The following is a 26,481-nucleotide window of genomic DNA, read 5'->3' as shown; positions in this document are numbered from 1 at the left end:
TGTCTGAGATTTTGCTGCCTGTGGATTCCTCTAGTATTTTTATGGTTTCCCATCTTATGTTTAAGTCCTTTATCCATTTTGAGTTTATTTTTGTGTATGGTGTAAGTTGGTGGTCTCGTTTCATTTTTTTGCATGTATCTGTCCAATTTTCCCAACACCATTTATTGAAGAGGCTGTCTTGACCAATTACCCCCAAACTTACTCCAAACACTCGTTACTTCATAGTGTCTGTGGTGTTAAGAAATCTGACCTCAGCTTAGCTGAGCTCTCTGCTTCACAGTCTCTCGTAGCCTGCAGTTGAGGTGTTGGCTCTCTAGTCATCGTAAGGCCCAAATGGGGAAGAACCTGTTTCTAAGCACGCCGTTGTTGGCAGGATTTAGTTCCTGGTTGTTATTTGAAGGACGCGAGTTCTTTGCTGGTCATTGGTAGGGAACTGGCCTCCTACCCTTGCTACATGGACCTAACATTGCAGTTTGCTTCATCAGGCATGCAAGCAAAGACAATGGAAAATCTATCCACAAAAGTCATAATCTTTTAACCTAACCACAGGCATTCCATCACCTTTGCTGTATTCTATTGGTCAGAATCAAGTCACTAAGTCTAGCCCACACACAAGGGCTGAATACCAGGAAGCAGGAACCCGATTCATTTTATTCCCAAACTGTTTTTACTAAAAGTTATTCCTTCACTAAGGCAATTAAAGTTATGATAAAAATTTAAGTTGGGAGGAGTTACATGTGACCTATTTTTCTTAAGAGAAAACTGTTTATGTATTCCCATAAATGCTGTTAGAAAAATAAAGTTTCCTAAAGACATTTTATTATATAGCATGGTTCCTCAAACTTCATTATTAGATTCTTCCTGTGTTCACTTATTGATACCTTCTTATGAGTATCTATAACAGATTACTAACTTAAAAAAACTAATGCACGTTTCTCTTTCTTACATTTCCTGTAATCAGAATGTATTCATTATTCATTTTGGGGAAGCACAAAGAGAAAGATCCTGATTTGAATTGTAAGTCATATTATTCTCTTTGAGGAGACCTGATAAGTGATCAGATAAGACCCGTGTTAAGTGATCAGCAGTTATTGACATTTATGGGTAATATATCCTTTGGGTAGCAGGAAGAAACATTAAAATACAACATATTTATTAACTAAACTTGGCCCTGTAACCAAAGTATTTGCAACATTAATATTTTTGAAAATCATTAAATTTTTGCTTGTTCCGTACACATATTTCTATTAAGATAGAATTTTATATTCTTTCATCATTTTACTCACTTAATTGTAGGATTAAGAAAAAGTTTTGATCATAATTTACCTTTACATCTACCCATACTAAATTTGAATTATAGAAAAAATATTTTTTCATTAATATTACCAGATGCATCAATACTGTGATTTATTTTTAGTTGTGCAATGAAAAAAATAGTTGGGTGATTTTTCAAAAATGATAACCTTGAAATTAATCACATGGTCATTAAAAGATTTCTAGGTTTGGCTATTTTTATAAAATATTTAGGATTTCACAGTGAAGAGGTCCCAAATTCCTCATACAACATGAAATTATATAAAAATAGAAGACATAGACATCTTTAACTCTTTAATCCTTTGATTAAGCAGCAAGCATATCACTCTTCCAGGCCAAACACTGCTTAAACAAAAAAGAAAAAGAATGACGTGCAAAATATTTACAAAATATGCAAAGCACACAATAAAGACATCTCACTATGTACATGTGTCATATTACTAATGAAGCTAAGATTTTTTCCACTGTGTGCTCTAGTGTACATAAATCAAATCACAGCACATCCCTCAGATACAGCACTTTGGCCTGTGGCTGGGATAGAACAGATTTTAAATGAATCACAATATACTTAACAGCTGGACAGATGCTGGGGCTGACCAACTTGACTGACATATGCCACATATTGCATACTGAAGGCCTACTGACAAGACAAGACAATAAAAGCTGTATAGTATGCACATATGCAAGACAATCTAAATACTTGAAGCTTTAGATATCTTTTGTCCCCATGGCTCTTAAAGTAAAAATAAGTATAAATTCTTGAATATTAAATATTTTAAATTAGATTTTATCTGGTTACAGTCCAGGGGAAGAACTATTTAAGTTGATCCAATGAGAATGACAGACACATCCTGGAAAAAGTTTTTGATTATGCCAGAACTTAAGGTCCTTAATGGAAATAAGTGGTCTAAATGTCAAAATTAAAACTAATTAATGGGCTTGAATCTAGAGCTCTTTAAGACTTTAGAGCAGCGGTTCTCAACCTGTGGGTCGCGACCCCTATGGCGGTTGAACGACTCTTTCACAGGGGTGATAAGAGTGATTATGTTGTTCATTATATTCCATAAATGAGATCATGTGATATTTATCTTCCTCTGACCATCCTGCATATCAGATATTTACATTACGATTCATAACAGTAGCAACATTACAGTTATGAAGTAGCAACGAAAATAATTTTATGGTTGGGTCACGACATGAGGAACTGTATTTAAAGGGCCAGAAGGTTGAGAACCACTGCTTTAGAGCCAATGATAGGGACTATCTTCCCAATAATTTGGGAATATACGACCCCTCAAATAATAAATTAGGCCCTCGGATGTTGACCATTTTGTGAAGTAGCTCTAAATATGATGAGAATGTGAATGTGCAAACATTTAGCCTTATGTTCCACTAGTATAGCAATCTGTCCCTTTGCACAAGTCATGATTCCAATATGAAATCATCATATCAAAAATATTAGTAACACATTGTTGAAATACTATCACTTTTAAAATATTCTTTGTAAGTGCTTAATGATTATGTGTTGAATTAAGAAGACCTGAAATGTTTTTTTGTTTCTTTATAAAAAGGGGTCTCAGCATTTTAAGTTAACAGCACAATTGTGACAATATACGGATATATCTTTAGATAACACAAAACAAATCCTTAAATTTATTTTATAAAATAATGTTGATGATTTAATCCTAAACCAAACCCAGTCATACACGTTGGCTACAAGAAATACACAAATGTATCCAAATAGTACAATAGAGATTTATCAAGAAACCATCATTTATATTAAATGCAGACCATATTAAGTGTGAGGGCAGTTTTAAGTTCAGAACCTAAACACAAAAAGGGTATTGTAATAAATGCTTCCATTACCACTATCTCCACATAACTGACAAAATATAATTCGCTTCTAACATCCCTAGATGTAGGCAACTACTAGTTAAAAGCAGACAGCATTTAGAAACATTAAAAAAAAAATCAAAATTAACTTCATTTTCAAGGAACTTAAAGACATTGTCCTTTAACAAATTAATTCCTCATTCGTATGAATTATTACTCTGATCCTCTTCTTACTGATAGATGACAGGTCAATGACCTTTAAGCAAGGACTTTGCACTAGGACCCTAAGCTCATTTTAAATGGTTAGTAGGTTCAGTACATTCTTTCTGGTTTCATATAATTGCTTTGCAATTGATTAAATTGCTTTCTTTGAAAGGAACATATTAATATTCCTTTAGAAAAGAAAGCAAGATTTTATTTTTTTAAAAAGGGATATGCAGCTATAATTTCTTAAATATGCATTAAATGAACATATGCCAAAATATGAAATGCAGGCTACTTATTCTTACACTCCTAACATAGGAAAATGTTAAAATTAAATTAAAGAAAAAAAAAGTCAAACATCCTTATCTTGAGAAACTTAAGGAGTTTTCACAATTCCTATGTCAATATTCTTGTACTAAGAGCCTTGACTATGAAGAGGCAGGAATATAAAGAAATCTCAATAAAATAAATACAGTAAAAACAAAAACCCCTTGGTATACAGAATACTTAATCTTTTTTTTTTTCCTTTTATGAGAGCATGTTGCTGAATATATACTCTAGAAAGGAGCCTAACTGTAGGCTTTTTCTTATACAACATCTCAGTTGTGTGAACTAAAAAATTTCTTAGACATCCACTACGCTAGCCCACTGCCTCAGTTCCAGCCTCAGTATCTAGGAAGGATTAGTCTTTCCTCGTTCTTGCTGGTCAGATGAGCATTGGTATATGGTGTGGGAAAAGTTACTGCAGCTCTGTCCAACTTAATTTTAGTGCAGTGAGGACTGTGAGTCTGTCTGAATTCCAATAAGTGATGGTGGCTGCTGACCACCAACTGTGGACAACACTGGTCTTGGGTTTAGACGGGGTGGCATAGAGTTAGCAGGGCGAATGAGAGGTGGTGGAGGCTGATTTAGAGTTGGCCGAGGCTGGATGAACCGAGCCTGCTGCTGGAGCGGAGGAGGCTGCCGGTGAAGAGCAGGGGCAGCAGGCAGTGTTGGACGAAGAAGTGGTGGAGGCTGGTTCAGAGTGGCAATGGGGGCTGTTGGTGTTGGAGTGGATGGTGGGGCAGGAGGTGATGGACCCAGAGTCCGAGGAGCCTGTGGGGTCTGTGCCTAGAGGTGAGGAAACAAAAATACATGTATGAGATGATCGTTCCTAAGGAGCTTAATACAATATAGTTTGGGCTGTCACAGGAAAAACAAAACAAATCAAAACAAAACAAAAACATAACACCAGTATATTTTGGAAGCACAAGCTTCTTTTATTTTAAACAAAACAAAACAAAAAAACCCCAAACTGAAAAAGCAACGAAGCTACCAAACAGGCATCTTTATTAGTAAATAGCTTAACACTGGAAATAAAAATAAGACTATGAAAGAACAATACACTCTCCATTCTTCTAGGATCAGATCTTAGCATGTCATTATGACTTAAGAGTCACGAGAGATGCACCACTGAGTAAGTGTATTGTCAACCTTTCATGCTCATTTAGCTCGTCCTCTGACCAATTAACCTTACAGACCACCACACAACATGGTGATTCCTCGACTCATATTAGCTCAAATTCCATACACAAACACACCTCCTCTTCTTCATCAGTGCTCTTCCCTGATGGCACATTAGAAGCACTTTTTGTCTCCTCCCCTAAAGTAGAAGCATCACCATTAGAAGCCTGGGTTCCTTGTTCTGCTTCCCACTCCTGCAATACCTCCTCTAAGTTAAACCGACGCCTGTAGTTTACAAAGAAGTTCTTCACTTGGCCAACAGTCTTGTTGCCAATTACATCTGCAATAGCTTGAAAATCTTTACCATATTTGCGGACACCTGGAAGGCAAAGTAAATAATACACCTGGTGAAGGATCAATAAGGAGAGCTGTGTGTACTATACATCATGCACACACACAAGATACCAGCAATGAAAATCCTTTCTGACAAACTCTGCTCATTTCTCAGTTCTAAGATAGAGGCTAAGATATCAGGGTCCCAGATGAAAACAATCAATTATGTCATTTCATCGAGCCAGCCACTTGCCTTCAACTGAACAATCAGAAACTTACCATTTTTTACATACTCAGTTATTTTCTCCAATCCTCTCTTGAACTCTCAAATACAGTCCATTTATTGTAAAGCATTGAATTCTTTGTTCCATCCTCAATTCCATATTCATTTATTTCCCTAGTAGCCAGTCACCTAAATTTGAGCAACACCGTTTGTAAACAAGACAGGATGGGAATGAGCCATCTCTTTTATCCCCTCAATGGAATGAGTGAGTAGTCTTAGGGTTCCCCCATTAAGAAAAGCATTATAATTTTGGTCTTAATACCAAATTTAATGATTACTTGCTATCTCACCAGGGTACCAACAAGTAGAAATGAGATAAGAATTAACAAGCAAGAGAATCATCACAATCTGACAAATGAAAAAAAGGGGAGGTATTTTTCAGTTAATTGAATGTCAACTCATGTAATAGTTCTAAAGACTGTGTCTATGAAGGAGACTTAGCTATGCCTTCTAGACGTAAGGATAAGGTTACAGCAGCAACTACTTGGAGAGCACTTGTGCTTCTCATCACTACCTCCAATTTAAGGACTGCACATTCAGTCATTTGAGAACCTAACTTTTCATTATGGACATTTTATTAAATTACATTATGAAGGATAATATTTATGAACTTGAGATAGTCAATTATGCTATGGAATAATTTAAAAATGACTTTATATAATCAGATGGCTAATAATTTGCTTTTCAGGAAATTCTAAGAGAGGGTCACTGACTTATTCTTGAAACAGATGCACTTAGCTCAAAATACAAAAGTTGTCAAAATTTTTGATTTTATAATTTGAAAACTGCTTTTTAAAGTACCAGAGAACAATAACTCATTAATCACAGAGATGAGAATGGAGAAAAAAAATACTGATGCTTATAATATAGTCTGGAAGCAGCCAAAAATATGGGGATTGAAATGAGCAACATGTATACAATCACAGATGAGAGAATAATATAAGGATACGTTAAGACCCCAGCAGAAATAGATATATTCTTACTGGTACCTATTGGCATTACCCAATTACCTTAAAGCACCAATGTGATAGGACATAATTTTTGTTTTTAAATTCTGCCCTTATTTTATACTAAGAACTTGAGAATAAGTATCTCTTGCTACACTCGACCAGTGAGGCTTGACTCTTAGAGCATTTGGGGGGAAGTCTGACATTATTAAGCTATAACCATATCCCATTTTTAATATAGAATTTGAGGTATGTAAACTATGCTCATTTGTTCCATTCTCAAAGGAATAGGACAGACAACATATGCATGACAACATAGTAGTAATGATATTCAAACACTGTTTACAATATTTTAGCAATGTAAATTAATTTATATTCTCTTAAAATTCATGAGCTAATTTCCAATTGGAACTTCATACTGAGTATAAATTCTAATGGCAACTAGGTTCTACTGAGGGTTTATATGGCAATAAAAATTCAAGGTAATTTCATATTAGGAATTACTGCTATATATTTAAGTATTTCTCTACTACATATACTTTGGAAAACAACAAGTCATTTGAGATCACTGCACTGAAAAATAACTATGAATCAGAAATCCAATGCAGTTTCTTAATTTTCATAAAAGACATTTAACTTACATTCTAGAAATGCCCGAACCTTATCGAATACATGAGTTTAGAAACGAAAACCTTAAATAAATCTGGATTAGATCTGTATTCCTAGCAAGAAATCACATTAAGACAAACGTGGACTCTGAGTCTGGAGATATTACAGCCCTCAGAACACCTATTTGCTAAGCAAAATATATTCCAAAACCTACCATTAAGCTATTTCCAGATAGACTCCTTTATATAACTGTCCCCGCTTCTTCTGACTCTATTCTTTTTGATCTTCCACTTTATTTTCTCTTGTTCAATGGACTTTACCTTATCACAATATTGTTGCATTTCCAGAATTATAGACCACCAAACCAAAGCTGCTTCCTATAGGAGCTTTAGTTTTCCCAGACATTTTCGATGTCAAGAACTTTTTCCAAGTCACCTCGGTGTGTCTACTATTAACTCATGTATGACAATCTTATATGAACTATTTTGCAAAATGTTAAGGCTCAGACCATACTGCAGACTGCTGTGGTCTAGCTAAGGGCCCCAATCATGTCCTGAGAACAAATGGGCCCAGATATTAAGGCCCTCAGTCTGCAGGATGCCTGCACAGGGTGTGGGCATGGGCTACAGTTCCGTGACAGTCTCCTGTTTGCAGCCTCGTCTGTTTGCCCCAGTATGCTGTGACAAATTTCCTAATTTTCTGTTGGCCACAATGTCAAAGGTTGGGAATTACGGTCCTACGGAATACACGCCAGCCCCAGCATCACTACAATGCTGAGTCCACGGGAAGTGCTCAGGAACCATGACTGACTTCTCTTCCCTATGAGGCTTCATTCTACTTTTCTTCCCCAAACCACTAGAGTCACATATAGCTGACTTCTCTGTCACCTTCACAATCCTAATAACCCTTCTCAACAGCCTATTTTGGCCATAAGGAGAAATTCTTAAGCTCTATACAGTGGCTGATGGCTATGAGGTGGAATTCTTAAGTTCGACAGTGGCTGGTAACTAGCAAACTCTAATAAAATGCCAATTAAAGACTTAATTGCTCCTTGAGAAAAATCCCCAGCGAAGCTCCTAGATGACCTGGCGGGAGCAGCAGTGCCGAGCAACTGACTCGAACAACATATGACATCAGAGCTCCCTTAGTTCCAATCTGTTCTTGGGTCAGGGTGGGCCGTCTTTTCTTCAGGTCACAATGAACAAGGCCGCCTGCCTGCTTCATCAGCAAGGAAATTAAATGCAGTGACTAAACCTCTCTCTCCCTGAAGATGTAAAAGGCTGAGGTCCATTGGAACCATGGTTTTAAATAAAACTTCTCACCTTGAGGGCAAGAGGCCAGCTTTCAAAGATTACTGGAATAAAACTTGAGAGACCCCTGGAAGAGGTAAATTATACATTTCTCAGGGAGAGAAAAAAATTGTTTTCAGTCAAATTTCTAAATTTAATTTGAAAGTTAAAATGAAAACGCTTGGCCTTCTATCTGGCAGATACCTTATAACCTTTCATATATATACCTTTAAAGTTTTGTTTGGGGAATTAACATAAAAATGAAACTCATTAGGATACTATATTATCATTAAATTCTATGAAAGCCCACATTTTCAATCAGTATTCTCTATTATCCAAGAAAATACATTCATATTTTTTGAGCTTTAGCTTGTAAGATAGTAACTTCAGGAACATCTGTGATATGGTGTTTCCCAATTCTGGACATGGAATTACAGACTCTTTTTTTCTTATATAGAAAGGATACCAGGAACCTGTTTTTGGTATACTTAAAAAGTTTAAAAAATTGATTGTGGATTACAAAGAAAAAAAGCAAAAACATTACAGAGGCAAACTGCTTCTAAGGAGTGGAATTTTGGGGGATATTTTTTCCTGCTTCTTATAGCAAAATTTCTTAAAGTGAGCATGTACTTGTGTAATTAGGAAATCTCAATTTTTAAAAAATGTTATCTTGAAAAAAAACCACAGTAACACCTAGAAACTCCAAGGGTGTGGTTCTTTCCTATCAGTTAGAGATTTTTAAACTCAAACTATTTGAAAATATTCATTACTTTCTACCTCCTAAAAATCCCTTCAAGGGTATGTATTAAAGGAAGGTAGAAAAGCTACCAATTGCAACAGGACAGTGACTGATGCATCTAGGCCAGAGCTCAAAGTCAAAATCATACATTCTCTTTTCTAATGTCTAGCCCTTCTCTTCTGAGTTTTACATTCCCATCTTCCATAGTTAAACATTAAATTCCATAAACAATTAATTTGAATCATTAATTATTTGAAGCAAGTGCAGCAGAGGGCTGACAACACTTTTTGATCTCCATTCTTATATCTGTTATAATAGAACAAACTCATATGGCTTGTCTTTTAGTTAAAAAGGTAGGAATCTCCTATTTCCACTTCCTTTTCATTGTTTATGTACCAGGTCGGTCACAACAATCCTTATGTGTTAACCAACTGCCCAATCTTTTTTTCCTTCTTTAGGCATGATTCTAGCTTTTTAAAAAAGTAGGGGATAAGATGAGAAAGAAGACAAGTTCTAGATTTGCAACTTTATTTCTCCTAAAACAAAATGAATGTATGAACTACAGGGAGAGAAGGTAACACTGAACTGTAAGCATAATCCCCTTGAACATAGTCCTGTTATTTCTTGTTCTATATGAGAAGGCTGATAATACAAAAAGTTAACTAAAAATTAAAAATTGACATCTTGATAAAACTGGAAAAAGTTTTTTATCTTAAAAAGCACAAGTATTTTAGTTGAGGAACATATTTTTTAACACTAATGACTACAAAATAAATATTGCACATTTAAGAGGAGATCTAAAATAAAAATGGCAAATATTGTATACCACGCTTCTGCCTCTATGTATTCTAAAGAGTAAATGTTATTACTCTTTATAAGTTATTTTTAACAGAGTTAATAATTGTTCAATTTACTTGAAAAAAACCCCACACACCTAGAATCTATTTTCTTTCCTAATTCTTTTTAAAATTTATCTTTACTTGAAAGTATTATAGATGCTCCCTTTTCCCACCATCTTCCCCCTTCATCACACACCAGCCTTTCCTAATTCTTGCTTAATAAGAAATGTCCATCATATGAATATCAAAATTGATTTTAGTATAATCTCTAAGAGCATTATAAATTAGAAAAAATATTTATATGATACAAACTAAAAACAGAGATATTTCACCATTAACAAATATGTGAAGACTATAATTGGCTTCACTGTTAACTAATTTGTTATAATAGAAATTTTAGGTACTTAAGGCTGAAACAGATTACAGAAGTTGAACAAAGAGCATTCTTGGCAAGTATTTTAAGAGGATTAAATCATCAGCATTTATAAAATCCCACTTGGGGACTCTTGAAGAATGTATTGAAGTTATAACATAGCAAAAACTGAAACTAATGTAATAAAGTTATAGATTACACAAGGATAAATACACATTCCTATTTTGTCTGAGCATGAATTTTTCTTCTAAATAAGGGAGAAAAAAGGGTACACGATTTATTATTTATTTAAATATTATTAAAATAATATCAATATACTCAAATATTTAGTATTTAAATCATTAGTATTTAGTTAACAATATAATGGCAAATAAATTGGGAAATATATATTCCTAGGTTCTAGGAAATCATCTTAATATATTTAGTTAGCTTTAAAAGAGTTACAACAAAAGTTTACTTAATAGTAGAGTGACAAATCACACTAATGACACTAGAGCGAGTCAGTATTTCTCTCTCCAGGCCACCGTAATAGTCAACTAGGAGCACGGTAAAATAAAGCATTTAGCAAATGAGCGTTAAATCCGAATATCTATGCAAAATGTCTTAAATATAAATGCTATGTAAATTAAAACATGTTACTATCAAAACATAATAAAATTGAAATAGCCACATAATAACATCATATAAAGGTTTATCATAAATAAAGATTAAAAAGAAAAATACAAAAAAACAATTGCCTGCTAAGATAAATAGTTCTTGATAGCAAACTGTCCATGTTAAAATAAAAACTGCAATTATGTACCTTAACCACACTGAAACTCAGGTATAGGTGACATTACTATATAATTATATTGTTTATAAGATACATTATATAAATGTGTGAACATATGAGGCAAACATGGCACTTTTTAATTCTCCCTCAAATAACTATCTTGGAAACAAATAGCTTTACATTGTCTTATTTTATGTAACAATAATAACAAAACTGACAACAATAACAAAAAATGAAAACAAAAATTCCACACAGAATCAAATAAATAAAAACAAAGACATTGACATATTAATAAAGTACTTTTGAAATCCCAAGAACATGCATATTTCTGTATAAATTGCTGACCTAGTGTAATTTGTTTAGGGTTACTTTTTAGATAGCATAATAATATAATACTGAATATAGCTCAGTGGAGAGGAAATGTTTGATTATATCTAGAAATGCTCCACTCTTTAATATTTATAAGCTGCGGTAATGACCACACATGTAATTCACACTATACATGTAAATCTTGGGATTGTCCCTTCCCTGGAATGCAGCTTTGCATAATGTCCAACCCAGCCATAAGATTCATCAGACTCTATCCCTTAGTGCTGTAAGAACAGTTATAAATCCTGAGGGCAGTATAGAGAAACATTAGCCCAGATTTTCCTTGGTGATTCTCTTCAGAAAATTCTCTCACTGGGATAATTTCTTATACTAGAGAATAGGATTAATATACTAACCTTTAAGCAACTGAATACTGGAAACCAGGGTTAAATTCTATAGGCTACAGACTGCGATGGAGGGAAACACAGGCTTTACGTCAATAAAAGCAATGCCTACTCAAATAACTATGTTAGAGCTATAAGTCATAGTTCTAAATAATCTGAAGATGCCATGAAAAATACTGATTTTTAAATCGCTAGTTTGTAATTTTAAAACAATTAATGAACATTATAAATCAATTAACCTTTGTTCTGGCTCATTCAGAAACATAGTTCTACAATATAGATGTGCTCAGTGCACATCCAGTACCCTGCTTCCACAGGGTCAAGCATTTTATTTATGAAATGACTGTGTGGTGCTTTAGAGGCCAAAGAGAAGGCTGCCATTATCCTGTGGGCACTCTCCTGTGACAATTTCAAATCACACTGACTTGGTAGTTATTCACTCTAATACAAACTGCAGAGCCATCTATTAATCAATCTTTAATTCCATTATTCTCACATCTGAATGGTGCTTGCATAGTATTTTTGAGTTAAATATATTCTCTATGTTTGAATATTTGGAAATATTTTTAAAGGTATACTTGTATGTTTCCCTGGGCTCAATTCTCTTACAGTAGTGAACCTAGATAAAATAGCTATAAGTCCTCAACAAAAGAGGGATCAGCTATGAAGGAACAGATTGCAGGCCAAACTTAAAATTACACAATCAGTCCTCCAGATAGTTTATTCTGAAGGGAGAAAAAAAAATCTACAACATTGAATAAAAATATGCAATTTGCCCTTCTTTAAGTAATTCAAACACGAGAAAAATCCAAGTTTATAATGCTTCCAATTTGCCCAACAGTATTTCTCATACAAAAAATGTTCTGCCATAGAATTCAACAAAGCACTCTTATAAATACTGTAGTGCATTAAAAATGCTAAATGTATATTTTTGATATATCTCTTGTAATATCTATACATTTTTAAAGTCAGGTTTCTAAGCATTCAGTGGCACATCTCTTAAGGCATAATAAATACACTGAGAATAAAGCACACCATTAATATTTTCAATACCTGACATTTATCAAATAGATACACTATTATACAGAGAAACCAGAAACACATACTAGTTTATTCAAGCTTTTAACCACGTTATCAATGACTGATATGGTAAGAATGAACCCAACTGAGGAATACCAAAGCAGAGGCAGAGAGACCACACGACTGTGCAAGCCTGACAGCACCATCACTTTTTTAGTTCTGATAACGAGTTACACACTGTTCAGGACTCGAAATGCACAGAGGCTCAGTATGTCATATTCACACGGACAGAACAGAATCCCTGGTCACCAGGACTTTGTGGTTAACACAAGAGCCCTTTCTCGACCCATTTCTAAAGGCAAGAAGAACTACGGTGGTCACCTTTCATGACAAGTTCAGTAATTATTAACAACAAGAACTGCTTATCTTTAATATACCTTGCACTGCTAGAAGCTGCTCCTCTGTGGTCCAACGGGCATTAATTTTCTGATTTGACTACAAAATTAAAGAAAAGTTTCCTAATGAGGATATGAAGACAGACATTTTTCCAAAGTGCTTACGTACTTTTTAAAAAAACTTTTCACCAAATCACAGACATCAGATTACTAAAACTCTGATTTTGGAAGATTTCACTTTTATAAGAATTTATATATATTCTGAGTTACCTTTTACCCCCACAAAAAGATAATGAAAGAGAAATGTATCAGTTTGGGAGAATGAACAACATTCACATTTATACTCTCGTCAGAAAACCTATTTAAAACAGGCCAAAATATTCACTCATTTTCCAACTACAATGTTCCTATCACTCACTGCACATGTTAATTTCAGCCTCATTTTAAACATTTAAGAGACTTTGTTTTTTCTTTAGATGAAATCTGTGACTTTTTCTAAAATTTCTTCTCTTCACACTTAGATTACATTACCTATAATCTAGTATTTTTGTTTATGAAATGACTGCGTTGTGCTTTAGAGGCTAAAGAGAAGGCTGCCATTATCCTGTGGGCACTCTCCTGTGACAATTTCAAAAAAATAGTGTTGTATAAATTAACACAGAACTGTAGATCAGGCTTAAGCCCTAAAACATTTCTGAAGCAGAAAGTGACCCACTCTAAGAATATTTCCCCCAAGGCCTTCCATATTCCTCTCAATATTTTTGTTTCAAAAAAATCCCATGTTTAGGATTTTTATTATGGCAATATTCAATGTTAAACAACCGATCGAATTTCACTGGTGTATACCCGTTAGTAATCAAGGACCATTGGCAGTTAATGGAGGAACAGACGTAAGCACACCAGCCTCCAGAGGTTTGCCGTAAAAACTGCCCAGGAAAAGTGCCCTCATGTGATACAGGGGCATGCTGGCAAAACAGAAAGGCTTCCTCTGAGAAGGGGTGATTAGGTTTTATCTTACTCATGGTCTCAGCAATAAGAGTTTCTACAGAGCACACATGGTCTGAGTAACACCAACTCCCTCACCACGTGTGAAGAGGTATAAGTAAGCATTCAGAAGAAAGAATAAAACAAAAATTGAAAATTTAAAAAAATTATTAGAGAAGAAAAAGTAAAACAGGACTTAGAGAAAGGGAGGGGAAAAACTAAAGAAAACACTGAATTCCAGATGATGAGACTAAAACCGAAAAGCAAGCAAGCCAGGCAGACAGTGGGTAATGCTCGACGTTAGGATACTGGCAATGAAGCGAAGAACAACAGTAAAAAGGTAAGGAGAAAAGAGAGGGAATGGGGCACACAGAGGCAGTACTAAGGAAATGGTTAATTAAGGCTAGAGAAGTGAAAAGAAATAAAGAAAAAGATGATAGAGGAAAAACTAGAAAAATTAAACATACGCTCCCCAGGCAATCTAACGTTAGCCTGGCTGTGAAAGGTAGATAAAAGAGGTCCTTGGTGCCCAAGGATAATTGATTCTGGAACCTATTTAAAACAGGCCCAAATATGTCAAAGTAAATGGTTAAAATCATAAAAGATTGATTGCAATTTAATGTGAATATGAAATGAAAACTTATAAAAATTAGTTCATTAAAAATACAATAATGGCCTTAACTTACATGTTTCATTCTATTTATTTTTGGCATATCTTCTCTGACTATTTAATAGTAATACCCCCCAGCTTTGAAATTCATAATATGAGCATAGAATGGGTTATCTTGGTTTTGAAGACTTCAACAATTTCTCAAGGGCCTCTTGGTTTTTGGTAATCAAATTATCTTTTTTTGAAATGCTTATCTGTGAGTGGCCATCCTTTTTCCTTCAATTGTTAATTTTGTTAGATACCCATCTGTCAATAATGTTGCAAGTGATGAAAGCCATTCTCTTCTATTTTCATAGACTTCATGAAGTTTTGCATCTTTTGCAAGATTTATAACTTCATTTTGTTTTGTTCTGCATTTGCACTGTGTGAGCAAGAAAGTAATCAAGCTGTATGCTGATACGATGGGGGGGATAGATAAGAACTGGAGTTAACTCAGGAAAGGTCGTGAGAAACACTGATCTGGGAAATGGGGGAGGAAGGCTAAGATGATGAATTCAACGTAAGATACGTTGACCATGATATCCAGGTGGAGCTCTGGCTCCACTTGAAGCTAACAGAGATGCATCTACTCAAATGCTCATGAGGGAAAATAATGGAGTCAAATCTTACTCAGATGTGAGGTTCTAAAATCAGCCTATACATTTTAGAAAGTTTTGTCAAATTTACTTTTGAAATGTTCTCACAAAGGCAGCCATGGGGATGGGCACACAGGCCCAAAGCGTTAGGTGTTCTTCCAGCATCGGGATGGGCCACTCGTTTTTTAGTTAAATCCCAGACGAAGCCTTTGGCGTGAATTTAGGGTAGTACTGAATGAAAAAGATGAACACATATTATAATACTACAATCTCACTAAGTTCAAGGACATACTCACACAGGAGGCATGTGGAAGTTAACACTGACTAAAGGGACAGTGGGCTCACACTTCCCAGCCTCGTAGCTGCTCACTCAGGGGCATACACTTGATAAATGGAGTTCAGGCAGAATGGCCAGTTTTACCACGTTTGCAATGACTAAATGTTCTTTGTTTTATTAGCAGAATATCTGTCCTTCAATTGTGTCATTTAAATGTACATATCAAGTGATAAGATTGGTATTTTTAATGAGAAGAGAGAGAAATGAACTCTGAGGATAAAAACTTGGAGAATGTCTACATTTATGTATAGAAAGGATAATACAGCTGAGACATAATAGTTATAAAAGAGAACATAACCTCTCAAAAGTTAAAGAAAAAAGAGAGGTTGACATCTATGTCCAGGGCTCAGAAAAATGCAAAGGAAACAAGGAGTTAGAGCTGTGGAAACTGGTCATTAGCACCAACCAATGTTAACTAACCTTTAAGAAGAAACCTCAGTAGAAAAATGCAGGGAGGGGAGGGGAGGAAGGAGTTGAAATGGTTAAGGAATTAAACAGTGTAGGTGTAACAAAATGGAAGCAACGGAAGAGGGGTCAGACTGAAGGAGAAAAGGAGTAAAAAAATTTAAATACATAGGATTCTTTTCAGTCACCGATTTTTATATTCCCTTTTAAACCCAAGAAACTTTGGTAAAGATTAGTTTATATATTTAGGAATCTGAAACTGTGTGGTAGGTGTGATTAGCTGGATGGTACCACTGAGAACATTCTACAGCAACCCCAGTCTGAAATACCATTGTTTTTAAAATAATAAAATGTTAATATAAAACAAAACAATCTAATATAGGGTGGGCAAAAGTAGGTTTACAGTTGTGCGTACACAATAGTTTAGTCCTATATTCAGCATCTTTACCCCTGCTAACTTACTTTGTCTTTATATCTGTCCCATTTTTGTCAGTAGTGGATTTGTAACACCTCTGAGTGGGACGAGTTAGAAAAGGTCACCAAGTCAAACCCTCCACGCAAGGCCAAAAATTCCATACAACATCCATATGAAAGAATGTCACCAACCCAGGCATGGAAACATCCACAGATGGGGGAATTTCTCGCTTCAAAAAGCATTCCTTTCTCAGTTTCTTGCTTCCCGGATTAATTAACGTCCTTGCCTCCACCTACCTCCACCCACAACAAATCAAAGCATAACCAAACATGCCATCACTCCCATGTACCTTCAAGGAAATACACTCATTTCTACTTGCAATGGTCTTTGGATTTATCACTTGCTGTCCATTTCTACAACTAATACCTGGCCCTACCCGGTGCCCCTTTACCATTTACTTTATCACTCATATGCCTGGTATTTTAGAAGCTGCAAAGTTTTTAAATTATCCTGTATAATACTGACAGGACAGCTTCCCTAAAATTAAAAATTTTCATTACTTCCTTCCTATATTGAAGGAACTAGAAGGTGTTTCCATTTGACTTAATTTAAAAGACAGACGTCTCTTCCTAGGTCACACAAGGACTTGTGTTCTCTAGTCCTTACCCGCTGATCTCTATCATAAAGAAGTCCCTGTCAGCTCTACCTTGTTAATCTCTCTCATACCTGGTGGTCATTGGCCCTCTGAATCCAAGTGTGCCTTCCTAAGTAGACAGTACACTATTTGAGAAAAGACTGATTTACATGGGTTGGTGAATTCTCAATAGTTACTAGTACAATAAGGAGCACATAATAAGTGTTCAGAGAATACCTGTTGATCAGTTTTTTAAAATGCATTTATTTTCTTCCACTGGATCTATATTTTGAATGTACTGCTCAACACCAAAACACTGTTCATGAGTCCCTGTGCCTGTCCTTTTTGTATGTACAGAAATCCCACTTATCCTTCAAACCTCAGCTGAAACAGCCCCCTCTGGGAAGAATTCCCTGATGATCCCAGGTAGAATGAATAATGACCACTTGTTTTCCTTGTTAACACTTCACTTATAAATGTATCATACAACTCCAATCAGTTTCTAGACTGCAAGTTCTTTTTTTTAAAGGCAGATGGAGAAAAGGAGCAAAAAATAATCCATCTCTTCCTCATTTTTATGGGTCCCCCCTTTTCCGAAACACACACTTCCCACAGTGCCTAACACAGTGCTTTACATGAAATAAGTGATCAATATACATTTATCGAAATATGGACTATCTTCATCAAAATTTTCCCTAAATAAAAATAAATACAACCAATAGGGGAGGCTAGGGGACTGTCTAGGGCGGGGGAAAAAAATGGACACATATGTAATACCCTTTGTAATAAAAAATTAAAAAATAAATTAAAAAAACAAAACAAACAAAAAAATAAAACAAAAAAAATAAAAAATAAAAAACTATTTTAAACAAGCTCCGAAAAAACAAACAAACAACCAAATGAGTAAGTAAAGCATTTTAGAAACTGTTTACTTCCAGTTGACTTATATCACTTAGTAGCCTATTGTTCCAAAAGTTAGTGAACTTCTTTAGGTTAGAAATTCTTAGATTAGGTGATAGATTACATGATTTTTCAAGGTCTTTACTATGACTGTAAACCTAGTATTCTGAAATATGTGTATCTATTCAATGTGATCTCCCCTGAAAAACAGTAGGAATAATATAATAAATATATGTTGATAAAACTTTCTAGATGATAAAAAATATATGCATTTTCAAGTCATATGAGTTCAATAAATCAACCTCAAAGTAATATTCAAACTTTAATGTACAAATGGTAGCGAGTTAAGATTGTAGTTGTTTCGGGAGAACCAAGATGGCGGCATAGGTTAACGCCGGAGTTTGCCGCCTCGAACAACCATTTCAAAAGTGAAACTAAAAGACGGAAGGGACATCATCCAGACCCACAGGAACGGTGGCTGAGTGGAAGTCCTACAACTAGGAGGAAAGAGTAACGCATTCGGACACTCAGAGGAGGCGCAGTGCTGAAGTCAAACTCTGAGGTGCGGAGTGCGCGGAGCGGGCGGCGGTGGAGGGCGCGGTTGGCGTTTTCAATCGGGAGGGAGTCGCGGACTCTGAGCTCCAGATCCGGGCGAGTCTTTAGGGGCACAGACTCAAACGGGAGAAGCGGACTGTCTGGCTTCGGTCAGAGCGAGTGCAGCTTTCTCTCTGAGGTTTGCAGCGGTTGCTGGGACTCAGAGAGGCAGAGCCCCCGGGACAGGACTGAGCGCCGCCATAACTGCTCTCTCTCTCCGGCCCGCCCTGTTGATCCCGTGCGACCCACCCCGCCCAGGCCCGGCACAGAGGCTTTTGCCCGATAGCCTCAGGCAAAGGCGAGATTAGCACCTCCCTAGAGGACAGGAGTTCTCTCACTGCAGACACAGCTGATTCTCACAGCCACTTGGCCTGTGCCAAATCCCCCCTGGTATTAGCTACAACACCAGGCTTAACTAAAAGACTGCTCACAAAGACCACTAGGGGGTGCACCAAGAAAGCATAACAAAATGCGGAGACAAAGAAACAGGACAAAATGGTCAATGGAAGATATAGAGTTCAGAACCACACTTTTAAGGTCTCTCAAGAACTGTCTAGAAGCAGCCGATAAACTTAGTAAGGCCTTCGAAAAGACTGGTGAGACCGCCCATAAATGTAGTGAGATCCTCAAGAAATCTAATGAGGCCCTCGATGTTGTGATAAAGAACCAACTAGAAATTAAGCATACACTGACTGAAATAAAGAATATTATACAGACACCCAACAGCAGACCAGAGGAGCATAAGAATCAAGTCAAAAATTCAAGATGCGAAGAAGCAAAAAACACCCAACTGGAAAAGCAAAATGAAAAAAGAATCCGAAAATACGAAGATAGTGTAAGGAGCCTCTGGGACACCTTCAAGCGCACCAACATCAGAATTATAGGGGTGCCAGAAGATGACAGAGAGCAAGATATTGAAAACATATTTGAAGAAATAGTGACAGAAAACTTCCCCCACCTGGTGAAAGAAATGGACTTACAGGTCCAAGAAGCGCAGAGAACTCCAAACAAAAGGAATCCAAAGAGGACCACACCAAGACACATCATCATTAAAATGCCAAGAGCAAAAGACAAAGAGAGAATCTTAAAAGCAGCAAGAGAAAGAAACTCAGTTATCTACAAGGGAATACCCATACGACTGTCAGCTGATTTCTCAACAGAAACTTTGCAGGCCAGAAGGGAATGGCAAGAAATATTCAAAGTGATGAATACCAAGAACCTACAACCAAGATTACTTTATCCAGCAAAGCTATCATTCAGAAGTGAAGGCCAGATAAAGAGCTTCACAGATAAGGAAAAGCTAAAGGAGTTCATCACCACCAAACCAGGATTATATGAAATGCTGAAAGGTATCCTTTAAGAAGAGGAAGAGGAAGAAAAAGGTAAAGATACAAATTATGAACAACAAATACGCATCTATCAACAAGTGAATCTAAGAATCAAGTGAATAAATAATCTGATGAACAGAATGTACTGGTGATTATAATAGAGTCAGGGACATAGAAAGGGAATGGACCGACTATTCTTGGGGGGGAAAGGGGTGTGGGAGATGCGGGAAGATACTGGACAAAAATCGTGCACCTATGGATGAGGACAGTGGGGGGGGAGTGAGGGCAGGGGTGGGGTGGGAACTGGGAGGAGGGGAATTATGGGGGGAAAAAAGAGGAACAAATGTAATAATCTGAACAATAAAGATTTAATTAAAAAAAAAAAAAAAGATTGTAGTTGTTTCATTTTGATTTATTTTTACAATAAACCAAAAGATGTAATAAATGTTCAGTAACTTCTAGACCAATAAATGGATTTAATGGGAGAATCTATTATAGCATTTTGCTGTTACATGAAAACCTCAAAAGTAAGAGGCAGCATATTAATCTATGACTCCAAATGGAATCTAAGAATCTGAAATATAGCTAAAGGTTCACTATTTATAAGACATGTGACCTTGATCAAGTCAGTTAAACTCTCTGAGGCCCAGCTTCCTCATGTAAAATAATAGTATTTGCTTCATCTACTTCTTGGAATTTCTGAGAGCATCAAATGAGGTAGCACATAGGGAAGTGGTAAGTGCTATTACTCTGGTACATCTTACTTTATAGAATGTTAATGAGTGCGATGATCCTGCACTTTTCTGGAAAGCTTGAGATTGGAATGATCATTTCCTTGAAAATTTGGTAGACTTTTTCTGTAAAAGTGTTTGGGCCTGATATTTTCCTCTGAGAAAAAAATGTTAATTTTTCTTTCTTTTTATTTAGTGCTTATAAATTATTCAGGTTTTCTTCCTTTTCAAGATAATTTTGGTAAGACATATTTTCCTTGGAATTTCTAACTTTTGTTTAAATTTTCAAACACATTGGCATAAAGTTCTTCATGGTATCCCATCATGTTTTCAATACCTGCTGCAATTTTACATTTAATTATTAAGTTATATTTTTATATTATAGGCATTTTTGCTGCAATAATATAAAAATTACAATAGTATTTTTGGTATCACACTATCTTTAAATAAATAAATGTCACCAGAGTGTTTGTCAGTCTACCTGAGTTTGGAAGATATTAGCCTATGTATATTTCATTCTTATACATTTCCTAACCTTGAAAGAGATTATTCAAAACAAACAAACACAACTTTCTTCCTGAGTCTGTTTTCTGAAAGGCTATACTGAGTAAGATGGCACAGGGTGCACTGGTTCTGAAGCATTTCTGCTTTGCCCCTCCCCAGCCCTTCACACACACTCATTTTCAGATATTTCGACCTGCGATTTAGTTGGGGGAGTGGAGAAATGTCCCATTAGGGACCGAATAAAATTATTTGGTTAGTACATAAACAGAAAGGCAAGTCCAGGATATGAAGCATAACATAGTAATCTTTAAAAAAAATAGAGAGAAAAAAGATTTTATAATAGCTCTGTAAAAAGACTTGATTGAACCTTATGGGAATTTAATGCCTATAATTATCACAAATAGCAAAAACATTAAGTTTCAGTTGAAATACAAGCAAGATTTGAGAAAATGGTCAATCTGTTTATTGTTTTTACATTTCATATTCTCAGGGGTATAAGTACAAGAATGTAAGTTTGCATACTAAAATCCTAACTGGACATCTCAGCTAAAAGACAAATACCTTAAATTAAAATTGAAATCTGCTAAAATTAACTCTATATTTGGTGATCTTTTTCTTGCTGTGTTACCAATTCACACAAGCAGAAATGGGCTTTGAGCAAATACTGCTGCAGACCCAGAAATGGACTGGCTTGCTCATCAATGACTTTCTAGTTTTGCATACACTGGGCCTACCTGTATAGCTGTATTTCCTAATTACTTTGCTTGACAGGAAGTGCTAAAGGCAGAAAGGAAAAATTATTTAACTTAAATTATTAGCCAAGTCTCAAAAGACTATCACAAAATAGACACAATAAATTATCCATATTATAAAACCTTAAACCTTCAAAGTATTAACAATACATGTGGCCAAAATAGTAGCCGAACACTGGATCACTCAAAGAACAAGGTTAGTCACAGACATTCTTCAATGACGTACCTCAGGAGGTTTGAATTCTTCAATTCCTCCTTCCATTTTCTGTTTAAGTGCACTGTTTACTTGCTTAGCATTCTGAACCTTCAATAAAAATAACCCAAAATATGAATCAGAACACGTATTTAGGTGAGTACTCACTAAATGAAAAGGATATGTACCAAACCCTCTTAGATTTTATTTCAGAAGGATAGACACTTATCAAACTTAGGGTGCAATATTCTACTCATTCAACTAATATACACATCAACTTATATAATCTATCTAATAGATTAATAGAGATAGTTCACAACTCATGGTATTTGAATGTAATTTAACAATGTCTCTTATAACTAAATATAACTGATATATAGGAATTAAAATCCATCAATATTTTTCAATACCATAATGTATTTTATTTTTATTGATTTCAGAGACGAAAGGAGAGGGAGAGAGATAGAAACATCAATGATGAGAGAGAATCATTGATCAGCTGCCTCCTGCATGCCCCCGCCTGGGGATTGAGCCTGCAACCTGGGCATATCCTCTGACAAGGAATCAAACCATGCCCTCTTGGTTCATAGGTTGATGCTCAACCACTGAGGCACAATGGCCGGGCATCATAATGTTTTTATCAATAAAACAAGGAGTTATCAACAAGATAGTTATTGTCAGGCAAGAAGGGTAAAGGACATAAGGGCAGCAGAGATGGGATTAAAAATGAGGGATTTGATTGAAAGGGAATTTCAGAGATAAAACTCACATAATTTGGTTACTACTTGGTTTGTGTGTGTTGGGGCAGTGATACTGGCAAGGGATGAATCTAAGATGATTCTGATGTTTCAACAGAGAACATTTGGGGGTTAGATGAAATATCTAGCAGGCAGCTGGAAATACAGCTACAGAGCTTGGGAGAAAGTCACAGCTTGAGAAGTAGATTCAGAAGTCACTGGCATATAGTGCAAGGTTGGCTGGTATAGACCAAGAAAGTACAGTCTTAGAAGAATAACAACAACAGAAACAAACAAAAAAGGGAAAAGATGACTGAGAAAGGCCAGAGGCCAAATAACAGCCATTCACTGAGTACTTAGTATGTGCTAGGCACCGTTTTAGGCACTTATGATATATTATCTTGTTTAGTTCATCCCAACCATCACATTATTATCCATGTTTTAAGATGAGGAAACTGAAGTTAAGAGAAGTTGAACAGCTTTCCTAAAGTTACATGGGAAGTAGAGAGTGCAACCAGGGTTAGAACCTAGGTTCACTGACTCCAGATGCTGACTCTTAACCACTACCCGATGATGATGAGACTTTTATATTACTAGTACTACTACTGGTGATGATGAGGAGGATGAAGAGAGTAGCCACTATTCCTTCAAATGGCCAAACCCTGCTAAAAATCTACAGGCATTATCTCAAATAGTTCCCAACAACCTGTAGGAAAAGTATGATTATTATCCCCAATTTCATAGATATAAAATTGAAGCGTACAGAGATTCTACCATTTCCCAAGATCACAAAGCTAACAGGTAACAATGCTGGGATTCAAACCTAGAATAGACAGAGGTATCTTACAATTTGGAAACAAGGTAAATTTTAAAGAACAAAGCTTATGTAAATGGGTCACGAGAAAAATATGCAAAATTTTGAGTTTACTTAGGTAAAGTGAATAAGCAAAATGGACAGAATCATTAAAACTATGACTTCTATAAAATACCTGGCGTTTTAAAGAAATCAACTCCATGTCCAGTTGCCTGAGGATAGTGTTGGCTGCATTGGGACTACAGGAAACAGCTACCACATCTTCCTGGGTTAAATACATGCCCTTAGGTGGACGGCACTTAGAACGCTGAGAATGATGGCGGTGTTGTAAACTCTGATACTCTCTCCTTCCAAGTCCAATCTTGCTAGTTTGGACAGGTTGCTCGGTATTACCCTGGAAGAACAAAGATAGAGTAACAGGTCGTTTCATTTTGAACATAAGGCGAAAACTATCTATTACTAGTAGAAATATCTGCTGCAGTAAGTACATTTAGAAAAACACTTCTAACCAATTAGATTATGTATGAGCCCAAAAACACAGACGCACACACAGAGCTCACCAGTTGGGGAAAAATAAGCATGCAACATAATGTATTCTTGATTCATCCACTCAATAAAATGTTTGATTTCTACACCAAGAGGACTTTGAACAAAAGAAAAAATAGCTGAATTCTAAACTATTCCTGTTTGTTCAAGAGGGGACATATTTTCCCTAAGCAATAAAGGGCAAAACAAAAACAATGCTATTAACATTAAGTACAAAGTTTTTATAACAAAGTAAGTAGCCTAGCCGGTGTGGCTCAGTGGTCGAGTGTCGACCTATGAACCAGAAGGTCATGGTTTGATTCTTGGTCAGGGCACATGCCTCAGTTGTGGGCTCAATGCCCAGTGTGTGGGGCATGCGGGAGGAAGTCAATAAGTGATTCTCTCTCATCATTGATGTTTCTATTTCTTCTTTGCGCTCTGAAATCAATAAAAAAATACATATAAAAAATGAAAGTAAGAAAAGGGATAAATTAGGAATTATGATAAGTGGCAGATTAGACAGCTCATAAAAAAAGGTAACTTTTCATTCTCACTTTAGAGTTGTTGAAAGAGAAGTATGCTGCTAACTAAAGGTTAAAGAGGACACAATTATCTTGATCATGACAACATTTCAAAACATTAAGAAATTTCTAAGAATGATAACCATGAACTAAGCAGGATTTCATTATTACTTGCAATATTCTTAAAGTACGATATAGAAATATAATGTTATTTTGTGCTTATGAGACAGGAATCCATAAGAAACTGTGTCCATTAGGTTGAAAGCTATTTCACAGAACAGACTTAATCCAATTCTTTAGAAAAGGAACTCTGAGCAAAAGTCACACATGGCAGACATGATGCTGAGGGAAACTCCTCCCCATTCAGTACTCCTAAACTTGCTGGATACATTTTTTAAAAAATCTTTTAAAATTCATTTCTGAGCAGGTAAGAAGTGAGGAAATGCCTCAGAGACCAGAAATGTTGAGAAAGCAGGAATCCAGAGGGAGAAGTATGCAGGAGTTGGCATTTGCCCAAAGTCCGGGCTTCAGTGGACAGCAGGCACAGGGCCCAGGAGATAAAGCCAGAACTCTGGAAGGGACTTCATCACTGTGCAAGCAGAAAAAAGTCCCTGTTCTGCAGGGGGAGAGGATGATCAAAGGGAGTCACACCTACCTTGTCTTTGGCTGAACGGAAAAAAAACCAAAACAAGTCTCCCTGGGAAACCCTAACCATAGGCCTACATTCAAGCAGGTTTGAGGATTAGCTTGAAAAAATCCAAAATCCAAAATATTAAGTGTCTCAGATGGTGTGCTTTCAGACACTGAACAGAAGTAAATGCAAACTGTCTCTAGAAAACGCACTTTAAACCCAGGTCTCAAAATTTTTCTCAAGTATGCTCGAAGGAAAATCAGCTCACAGCTATTAATTGTTATACAAGTTCTGTGAGTGAGAAACAGAGAAGCAAACAATAGAATTATACCTGCAAAGCCTACAGATATTAGCATTACTAAAGGTAACTCAATAAATGTGTTATATGTGTACAAAGAAATAAAAGAATTAGGCCGGGTAGATCAGTTGGTTAGAGCATTGTCCCGATATGCCAAAGTCGCAGCTTCGATCTCTTGGTCAGGGCACATACAAGAAGCAACCAATAAATGTGCAAATAAGTGGAACAACAACTTGATATTCCTTTCTCTCTCTCTCTCTGCCCCCGCCCCCCGCTTCCTATCTCTAAAATCACTAAAAAAAATAAAAGGGCCCTGTCCCATACACCAAAAGGTTCTCTCTCTAAAGATCAATAAGAACGTGCCCTTGGGTGAGAATTTAAACCAGTGGTTCCCAACCTTCCTAATGCCGCGACCCTTTAATACAGTTCCTCATGTTGTGGTGACCCCCAATTTCATTGTTACAAATTGAACATAATTAAAGCATAGTGATTAATCACAGAAACAATATGTACTTATATATGTGTTTTCTGATGGTCTTAGGCGACCTCTGTGAAAGGGTCGTTCGACCCCCAAAGGGGTCGCGACCCACAGGTTGAGAACCGCTGCTTTATAGTATGCATACAATTAAAATGACAAGGAAAAATACTTAGCATGTAATAAAACAATACAACTTTTTTTTTTACAGCATTGTCCCAATGATATTAAAACAAGAGAAAAAAAATAAAAGAATGACCAAAGGTAATCATGATTGCTTCTGGTTGACAGGATAATAAATAATTTTTCATTTCGTTTTCATTTTAATGCTTTTTAGTTTTACTTTGACACT

General features: G+C 36.0%; 1 protein-coding gene across 6 annotated transcripts in view; it reads right to left on the bottom strand.

Moving 5' to 3' along the window:
- Positions 1–2,878: 2,878 nt before the first annotated feature.
- Positions 2,879–26,481, bottom strand: part of RCOR3 (REST corepressor 3) — a 42,563-nt gene continuing 18,960 nt past the window's right edge. For 4 of the 6 annotated variants that reach the window (XM_006771263.2, XM_015568821.1, XM_006771262.2 and 1 more), the window contains exons 7-11: positions 23,855–24,073; positions 22,162–22,239; positions 13,149–13,206; positions 4,932–5,173; positions 2,879–4,461 (exon numbers count right to left, since the gene is read on the bottom strand). In XM_006771263.2, the coding sequence (XP_006771326.1) occupies positions 4,117–4,461; positions 4,932–5,173; positions 13,149–13,206; positions 22,162–22,239; positions 23,855–24,073 (942 nt within the window). In that variant the 3' untranslated portion in view covers positions 2,879–4,116. The remainder of the gene's footprint in view (positions 4,462–4,931; positions 5,174–13,148; positions 13,207–22,161; positions 22,240–23,854; positions 24,074–26,481) is intronic. The other 2 variants (XM_006771261.2, XM_006771264.2) reach the window with 2 other exon arrangements.

Source organism: Myotis davidii, unplaced genomic scaffold (genome assembly GCF_000327345.1).
Source record: "Myotis davidii unplaced genomic scaffold, ASM32734v1 scaffold1525, whole genome shotgun sequence".
In the NCBI taxonomy this organism is placed as follows: domain Eukaryota; kingdom Metazoa; phylum Chordata; class Mammalia; order Chiroptera; family Vespertilionidae; genus Myotis; species Myotis davidii.
The sequence above is the reverse complement of the archived record's forward strand: the minus strand, read 5'-3'. Positions and strand labels throughout refer to the sequence as shown.